At 44.8% G+C, this 9118-nt stretch overlaps 3 protein-coding genes across 5 annotated transcripts; 2 read left to right on the forward strand and 1 right to left on the reverse strand.

Moving 5' to 3' along the window:
- Window positions 1-818: 818 nt before the first annotated feature.
- Window positions 819-2078, reverse strand: LOC117587853 (60S ribosomal protein L13). Its single transcript, XM_034278819.1, has 4 exons — window positions 1945-2078; window positions 1424-1684; window positions 1052-1357; window positions 819-985 (listed from the first exon to the last, which is right to left on the reverse strand). Exons 2-4 carry the CDS (start codon window positions 1664-1666, stop codon window positions 881-883), a joined length of 654 nt encoding a protein of 217 aa, XP_034134710.1. The 5' UTR covers window positions 1667-1684; window positions 1945-2078; the 3' UTR covers window positions 819-880.
- A 698-nt stretch (window positions 2079-2776) lies between these two features.
- On the forward strand, window positions 2777-5705 carry LOC117587843. The gene is made up of 4 exons (XM_034278807.1): window positions 2777-4221; window positions 4280-4566; window positions 4630-5023; window positions 5089-5705. Exons 1-4 carry the CDS (start codon window positions 3090-3092, stop codon window positions 5409-5411), a joined length of 2136 nt encoding a protein of 711 aa, XP_034134698.1. The 5' UTR covers window positions 2777-3089; the 3' UTR covers window positions 5412-5705.
- A 622-nt stretch (window positions 5706-6327) lies between these two features.
- Window positions 6328-9029, forward strand: LOC117587846 (transmembrane protein 184C). Of its 3 annotated transcripts, none has more exons than XM_034278812.1 (6): window positions 6328-6627; window positions 6749-7026; window positions 7088-7294; window positions 7350-7446; window positions 7498-7831; window positions 7946-8235. In XM_034278812.1, the coding sequence occupies exons 1-6, from the start codon at window positions 6328-6330 to the stop codon at window positions 8233-8235; spliced, it is 1506 nt and encodes a 501-aa protein (XP_034134703.1). The 3 variants fall into 3 exon arrangements, with proteins under 3 accessions (XP_034134703.1, XP_034134704.1, XP_034134702.1); XM_034278813.1 differs by having other exon boundaries at window positions 7949-8235; XM_034278811.1 differs by having other exon boundaries at window positions 7498-9029.
- The last annotated feature ends 89 nt before the right edge of the window (window positions 9030-9118 follow it).

Below are 9118 nucleotides of genomic sequence, written 5' to 3' on the forward strand. Positions count from 1 at the left end.
TTCAATAATAAAAATTTGAATGCAGTTGACACGACACCCAGCCCTTGGTCCTTCCCTGGACTCAGGGAGAAGCAAACAAGGTTAAGTGAAATAAAAATCAGTGAAATGAATAAACAAGGTTCGAGGTGCGGGTTGGCTTCTGTCTAAATTGCTCTCCAGCATCCACGTAGATGTTCGTGCCACCCGATAATTGAATTGGCTTGTCCGCAATCGGCAATTGGGTTGAGAAAGTTCAACCCTTTTTCCTCCACTCGAGAAAGTTATGCTTTTGCATACATCTGCAGGGTCAGGGATGTGGATGCATGTATCTGCTCATATTGCCATTTGGACTCGCATGTGGCAGTGTTTAGTTATGATTTAAGTCCTTTATGGCATATGGAAAACCACTTCGGGGTTGCGCCAGCAATTAAACCAAGCCGATTAGGTCTTGAATGTTCTGATCTTGAGGTCATTGAGGATTGGTGCACTTGCACCATCTGCAGCGAAACAAAAACAATCAATCGCTGAACCGGCGCAGCGTTATTTGATTTGATAAAATTGATTTTGATTACACAGCCGCCGATACACAAATTGTTGTGATCCAAGTAAAAACTGATGTCTCTTGTTTTATGACCGCTAATCATAAGATAAGCGCTAGTAAATCCATATACCCTCAATGAACAATCAAGAATACCAGACACAATTGAAATTGTTATCATGAATTTAAATTGCGCGGGTAACTACCAATTGTCACTGCCTTCGGAATATCGATAACTTTACACGCTAGCAGTGCTGCCACATCAATAAAACTGCTGAATAAATTCACGTTCAAGAAAAAACTAATTTTATTTTATTTATTCTGGTTGTTATTATAGACAGAACTTTCGTGGGCAGATGCAGCTTACTTCTTGGCCTTCTTGGGATCGCCCTTGGCTCCCTCCTCACTCTCAGCTGCCTCCTTAGCGCGCTTAGCGCGAATGCCAACCAAACGAGCATCAGTACGAGCCTGAAAAATTGTTAAAATGTTGTGTCAAATAAGCATAACTAATTAAACAAGTTCAAAAAAACATACCTTGCGCAGAGTAGCGAAAGCCTTGAACTTCTTCTCATCCTTAGTAACCTCACGGAACTCAACCACGGGCTTCTCGGCCTTGATGGGCATAATGGGTCCCCTAAGCTGAGTGGCCAGCTTGCATTCCTCCACAGAAGATTCACCCTTGCGGATCTTCTTCTCGTTGATGGGGAACAGGATCAGCTTGCTTCTGTACTCCTTGAGGCGCTGGATGTTGCGCTGACGCGACTCCAGGGATTTGTTCTTGCGACGGAAGTCAACAGCAATGCCAATGGTCTTGGCGAACTTAGCGCTGACGCCAGCGCCCTGTGGATACAAGAACACAATTTAAAATTACAAATTTGCAAATGTTTGTTGTTGTGCTAAGCTCACCTTCAGCTCCTCCAGGGTGAAGCCACGGCCGGTACGCAATTTTGTGTGGTAGCGGATGGTGGGGCAACGGACCACGGGGCGCAGGGCACCGCTGGCTGGGCGGGGGAACACTGCCTTGGCCTTCTTGACGCGGTTCTCGTGTCTGCGGTGTTTACGCGCAGGCTGGTTGAACCAGGTCTTCACATGACGCTGCCACCACTTGTGGTAGTGCTGGTTTGGAATCATATTATTTCCCTTACCCATCTTGGCGGTTTAGATTGGCTGCAACATAAAAGTACACAGTAAATATTAATTGTATGTATTTGCGGTCGGACGCTGCGGCATAACCAAGCAGCGGCTGGCCCACGTGGCTGCGCATATTTTATTTGTTTGCCGCACAGTCCAGCACTCTTTGCCAAGATTTTCACGAAGCAATTAATGACGAAATGTTATCTGCACATGTTACACAGTAAATTCCACTATTTGAGAGTCTCTTTTGTGTTATTTCCTATAAATTCCATGTCCAACAAAAATTCACGCACCTTTTCTTCCCAACAACGAATTAAAAAGGAAATCGCAGCCAACTTCACGTAGGGCTGTCAAAAATATATCAAAGTATCAATATATCGATATTTTATATCGTGATATTTTCTTTCGATGTTTTTTAATATTTTATGTTTGGTAACTAACGACAGGATCTTAATAAATTAAGAGGGTATATTGTATTTGTGCACAGAAGTGAATGTACATTTGTAACACACAGAAGGAATTGTTTCCGACCCCATAAAGTATATACATATATTCGAGAGTCGATATAGCCATGTCCGTCTTGTTTGTCGGCTAGTACTCAGAGACTTTAAGAGCTAGAACCACCGAACTTTGTTTCGAGTCCGTTGTGATTCACACAGATGCAATTTTATGCACGAAGCGTCACTAGGGATCCCTATTGGTTATACGGACACCGAATGAGTGTGTTGGTGCATTGACCGTATAGTTCGTGGTTTGGTCCCAATTACCACGAAAGACATCGGAAAAGACCTCCTTGGAAGAATTTTTTCTGTTTTCTAAAATAATATGAAAGCAGTGGGGGTTTTAGTGAGGGGGGAGGGCCGAGTATGATTTTCATACTGTGAACCATAAACACTTACTCAATGGGTTTATATGCAAGTGTAAAGCGATGAAAATAATCGAATAAATCGATATTTTTGCAGCGATCATTTTGATATGTTTTTCCAAACAAAATATATCACCGATATGATATTTCTTAGGTATTTGACAACCCTAATTTCACGCCACAGACGGAACGAAAATTTCCCTAAAAAATTCCCACCAGCGAGGGCAAAATTTCCCCAGCTATCGATTGGTGATGCAATCAGTGTTAAAAACTGATTTCAATTCAGACTATTTTATTGTGTTTGTCGCACTAAAGTTGCAGTACAGCTGAGAATAGATTGTAAAAGCAAAGGAAAATAGTTCTCAGTAATTCGTGCATTTTGAAGCATTTAATTGAAGCATTTGCCTTATCGATTGGCTGCCGTGTCGCGTGGCAACTCTGTACTGTACTTCTGATACAGATAAAAAACTATTGACTATTGAACTGTCTATCTATAATCGAGAAATTGCGCGCTTATTTCTCGCATTGGAAGTTATTATCGCATAATCAAAATAAATAATTACCAAATACAAGATGAGTGACGAGGTCGCCGCGTCCCCCCTTCCGGTAAACGAGATCAAATATGAAGATGTCTCGCAGCTGAACTTTTCCAAACTGTACTCGCCGAAAATGAAGAGCGTCTACTGGCGCTATTTTGGTTTTCCCTCGAACGACAACAACGAGGTAATCACCAAGCAGAACGTGGTGTGCATCAAGTGCCACAAGGTGCTGACCAACCACGGCAATACGACCAACTTGCGAGCCCACTTGCAGCATCGGCACAAAGATCTTTTTCGGGACCTCTGCCAGGAACATGATATCCAAGTGCCGCCGAGAAAAACGCCGCGCAACGTCATACATTCGCCGCTTACGAAGCGAAACGTCTCCACACGTCGCGTGAAGCTGGAATATATTAATAATCGTAATCATGACAATGCCACAGACGACGACGAAATGGACGAGGCCGCCGTTGCCACCGCCGCCATGCAGGCCGAGGAGGAATCGTCGTCTCAGACCCTACTGTACGAGTCGATGGTGCCGTTCACATACGAAGAATCTGACAATGTGGTCGAGGAGGAGGAGCGTGTGGCTTCCGTGGAGCAAAAGTTTCAGCGCAAGTTAGGAAAAGTGGGACGGCCGCCGGCTGCTATACACCACACTCGGGCCATTAAGACCGAGGATGGCGGCTACACGACTTCTAACATAGCCAACTTGGCAGAGGCCCTGACCGACATAGTCATAAGGGATGTGCGCAATGTGGAGACGCTCTACGATGTGGGTCTCAGCGATTTTATACGGCAGGCCATGGGCAATACTGCGATCATGCCCGAGCCGGATAAGGTTGATTCCCTTCTGTCCGAGATTCACGCATCCAAGTTCTTGGAGATTGGAGAACTTACACGAGAGTTCAGTGCCGAGAAACCCTTTTCGCTGGCCTTTGAACGTTGGGTAAATGTGGAGCAGCGTCGTTTCCTCACCATTTACTACCACTATCTGGACGAGGAGACCCAATCCGTACGCAGCGCCTTGCATTCAACAGTGGAATATAATGATTACATCGTATTTGATGATCTGCTTACCGACTTTTACTTGACCAACTGCACCCTGGTAATCATCAATTACGACGAAGAAGAGGACTTGCTGTACAGTTATTTTAAAGAAAAAAGTACGTACGAAATGTGTTTACAGTTAAATGTACAGTTAACTAATGTATGCCCTTTCAGATATTCCAGTTGTACTCTGCTATGTCTCGGTTATTGACAAATGTCTGCTGCGCGTGTTTGACATAGAGGAGGTGGCCTCGCTGCTAGAGCAGGTGAAGGATATCATCCAGCGGCATTCGGCTGAGATTAGCTCAAAGGTATCGGAGCTGCCCTCGTACAATGATAATTTCCCTTGGACCCTTTATGAGATGCTGAAGTTCTTTACTGAATCCATTTCGTGGTCCGAAGACATGGATCAACTAGTGCTGACGGCCAAGACAGTGACAGAAGCACTCAGCGCTTTGGTGGTAAGTGTTGCCTCAACTCATTTGACACTGGAATATCTTTTCATAAGCAAAACTTTTCTCTAGATTGCATTGGACACTTTGAGGGGCGAGGATATTCCGCTGTGCAGCATGCTGTCGCCGATAACATCAAAGATATTGATTAAGAAACTTGGCATTGTGGAGCAGGATGATTCCCTGATGATGAACATAAAGCGCACCATTGCTGGTGTGCTGCAGAGCTACGTTATATCCAATGAAAATCTGGCCAGCGCTGCACTGCTCGATCCCCGATTCCATCGCCTGACGACAATTGAGAATCTGGATAGATGTGTCCGCATGCTGACCCAGAAATACAACAAAACGTTCGGCGGATCTAACGGTGAACCAACAGAAGTGGCAGCCACTACCTCCGTGAGCACTTTGCCAACTGTTAACATCAAGACAGAGGCAAGAACAAGCGACGGTGCCAAGAAGTCGAGTAAGTATTCAATGCTTGTGTGGATCTTTGGAACCCCCAGTTTATAATTACTTACTCCTCTGCAGAGCTGGAACTTTTGTTTGATGTTGCCGAGATACCAAACCGACCCAAGCGGGATGCCGACAGCAATGTGGAAACTGATCTGAAACGTTACCGCAACGAGGTAGTGGTACAGTTGGACGAGTCCCCCATTGAGTGGTGGATCAAGATGGGACACATTTATCCAACGCTGTGCGACCTTGCCACCTTATATCAGAGCGTGCCCGGCGTGGTGACCCTCAGCTTTAAGAAGGCGCTGCGAGAGCAGATATATGACTTCAACAAGCGTTCCATGCTCACAGGAAACCAAATCGATGCAATATTGTTTTTGAATCATCACAGAAATTAATTAATCGCACATAGAATGGCTCGCTGGATATTGTGGCTTTTTCTTATTCGTAGTCGAAAGAAAACGAAGAATTCTGATTTTCTACTGAATGTACAACAGAATTCATTGTTTTTAACTTCCCTTTTTAAACCCCAAAACTTATTCTAATCTATTTGACTACGGCCTGTTAATTGGGATTTTATTTTAATTGGAAAAGAATGAAGACAAAGGAAAGTCAGACTTGGCCTTCTACTGTAGCAGTAGGCATACATATTTGTGTAAAATATGAAACCTAAACATAAATTTATAAATGGATCTTGCTTATTTTCTGTCCCAATAATCATTTAATTCTAAGTATTATTGTTTAATAAAAATAATTTAGTAACCTCATATCTGTATTCATATGAGTTTTTCAGGTCTATTGGACTCCGCAGAGTCCGGGTTTCACTGTTTTTGTTGTTATTATTAATTGCACCTACATATGTACATATTCACATATATATAGTCGCGTTTACCGACACAGCTTAAGGTATATTTTGGTATTTTTTCGAGTGTTGTGCGGTATGGTTTATCGCCAATTCCGCGGTCACACTGCCCGCATTTGCAGTAACAAAAAAAAAAACTTATAAATATTGAAAAAAAAGCGTTGATTTTGCATTGATATCAAGATATACCTGAAAATGTGCCGCAGAAGCCAACAGATGCGTGGGTGCAAAAACCGGAGAATATAAATTACTGAGTAATAGAGCAACGGCGACAACGACAACCCATCGAAAACAGTTACAGGGCGGCGGCGGCGGCGACAACGGCAACAGCTTTGTTGCTTTGTTGTTTTGTCGTTTGACAACGAAAGCAAAATAACTCGGCAAAACTTCGGCTGTGAAAAATTGCTGTCGAGAACTCCAGAGGCACTCTAGAGGAAAGTCCGGAGAAAGAGATGTGTCGCTTGGACATACGTCACTTCTGCGAGGATTGGCGCATCTGGATACGCCCGCTGCTGATTGTCACCTATGGCATATTCGCAATCATTGTGGTGCCCCTGCTCATCGTGAACTCTGTGAAGGACGGCTTCCAGCGCAACGATCAATTGATACTCATTGGCGGACTGTTTGTGCTATCGGCGGTGCCCGTGTCAATATGGCACATCATACAACACGTCATACATTTCACGAAGCCCATTCTGCAGAAGCACATCATACGCATACTGTGGATGGTGCCCATCTACGCTTTGAATGCGGTAAGTGGGTCAGACGAAAGCGAAACTGGAATCGAATCAGAAACAGAAACCACAAGTCTGCTTTTGCCGTCGGGCGCAGCTGTATATGAAATCTAATACTTTATTTATTGTCGTCTCACAGTGGATTGGTTTGTTCTTTCCGAAACACTCGATATACGTGGACTCATTCCGCGAATGCTATGAGGCCTATGTGATCTACAACTTTATGGTTTACCTGCTCAACTACTTGAATCTCAACATGGACTTGGAGATAACAATGGAGTATAAGCCGCAGGTGAATCACTTCTTCCCCCTCTGCTGCATGCGTCCGTGGATTATGGGGCGCGAATTCATCCATAACTGCAAGCACGGCATCCTGCAGTACACCGTGGTTAGGCCCATAACCACATTCATAGCTGTGTGAGTGCCAAAGAATCCTCGTGGCTTGCTTTCTACACTTTATAATTCCCGAAAATCTTAGAATCTGCGAACTGTGCGGCGTCTATGGCGAGGGCGAGTTCGCTGGCAATGTGGCATTCCCGTACATCGTAGTCGTGAACAACATCTCACAGTTCGTGGCCATGTACTGCCTGGTGCTCTTCTATCGGGCAAACAAGGAGGATTTGAAGCCCATGAAACCCATTCCCAAATTTCTGTGCATCAAGGCGGTGGTGTTCTTTTCCTTCTTGTAAGTTTTGATCTTGATTGATGCTTCAGATTCAGTTTTGACATTCGCATCACAGCCAGGGAGTTCTTCTCAATGTCCTCGTGTACTATGGCATTATCAAGGACATATTCGGTTCCGATGTGGGCGATACCAATCTGGCATCCATGCTGCAAGTGAGTGAATGTAGTGAAACCAGTTTGAACCTTCAATTAACCCCTTGCCAGAACTTTCTCATTTGCATAGAGATGTTTGTCGCTGCCGTGGCTCACATCTACAGCTTTCCGCACCATCCGTTCCACATCAACTCGCCGCAGTACTGGAACAATCCGAATCATAGCTGGTGTCGTGCTTTTCTCTCCATGATGGACATATCGGACATGCAGGAGGATGTCACCGAGCACTTGGGCGTGGTGGGTAGCACATTAAGCCGCCGTTTTCAGGGTCGCAGCACCTATCAGCCGCTGGCACGTGGTCCCCGGCGCTCCAGCAGTGAATCGGAGTACTTAATTAGCAAGCGGCAAGATCAGCAGCTGTCGGGCGGCAGTTCAACTCAATCAGGTAACATGTATGGGGCCACATCAAGTCGCTTGATTGTGCCCATTGATGTGGGGCAGCTGAACACCCTGAACACCGAACCAAATCAAACTCACGCCCACTCTCAATTTCCCATAGCAGGCGCAGCCGGGGCTGGTGATAGTAGCAATAGCAACAACTACCAACAACAACAACTGCACTTGCCGGGTGCGAGGTCACAGCCATCGCCGCGTCAGCGAGAGACTCAGCATCTTCGAGAGCGGGAGCGAGAGCGGGAACGCGATCAGCAGCAGCAGCATTTTGTGGGCGCTGGTGGAAGCAGCTTCTTGCGTCTAGTGCCGGTCGCTGGAGCTGCTTCATCAGCTGCGCCCATACCCGAGTCGAACGACGACTATGCACTACTGCTGGGAGCGGGAGCGGGCAGGTGACATCGCTACCACTACCAGCACCACCACCCGCATATCGATGACGCGTTCGAAGATGAAGATGGTGTAGATGTTAGTCAAAATTTGAATGCCTCGTCACTGAGCGCCTCGCTGTCCGTTTCGTTTGGCATGTCCAGCAGTTTGAAATTCAGTGCCACGTGCAGCAATCAAACTGCATCCGAGTGGTCAAATTCAACAGGTGGTGATGAGGAGGACGAAGATGACGACGACGATGACGATATTGACGAACAGGAGGAACAGCATCCGATTGTGGTTGTTACCTCCACGACGCGGCGTCGTCGCGATCGCGAGTACATCACCTAGACCCTAGACATGAATTCTTCTGCTTCAATTATTCCCCATTCTTAAATATTTATTAATCTTCCCCAATATTCTGATTAGTCATTTGCAAATATTAGTTTTAAAAATACTCATTCGAAGCAACAAACTTTCTCGCAACACCCCATAGGATGGGATGATTGTCTTTGAAATTGTGGCCTTAATTTGCAAATTCGAAAGCAACAACTGATTTTACATACATATAGCAATCGTATAGTTTATCCCGTGCATACATATGGAAGGGTCTTAGCTATTTATCAACTCCTGGAGCTCCCCCTCGATTAAACATTTTTACACTTATATCCGCTAGGCCAAGTAGTTAAATTGAAATATGCCCGAACCGATTGTGAATTTGTTTCTGTGACTACCGCCGGTCAGAAAAGGGCGTTCCTTATATTTAAATAGAAACTTTTATTGTAAACCTAATATACGTCACAATAATAATATGGGAAATAATATTTGCCAACGCCTTTTATGATTGTATTATTATTTATTGTATTCTTTATTGATTTTTAATTTGCGTTTTACCCAATTGAAAGTGAATATT

Source organism: Drosophila guanche, unplaced genomic scaffold, assembly GCF_900245975.1.
Source record: "Drosophila guanche unplaced genomic scaffold, DGUA_6, whole genome shotgun sequence".
In the NCBI taxonomy this organism is placed as follows: domain Eukaryota; kingdom Metazoa; phylum Arthropoda; class Insecta; order Diptera; family Drosophilidae; genus Drosophila; species Drosophila guanche.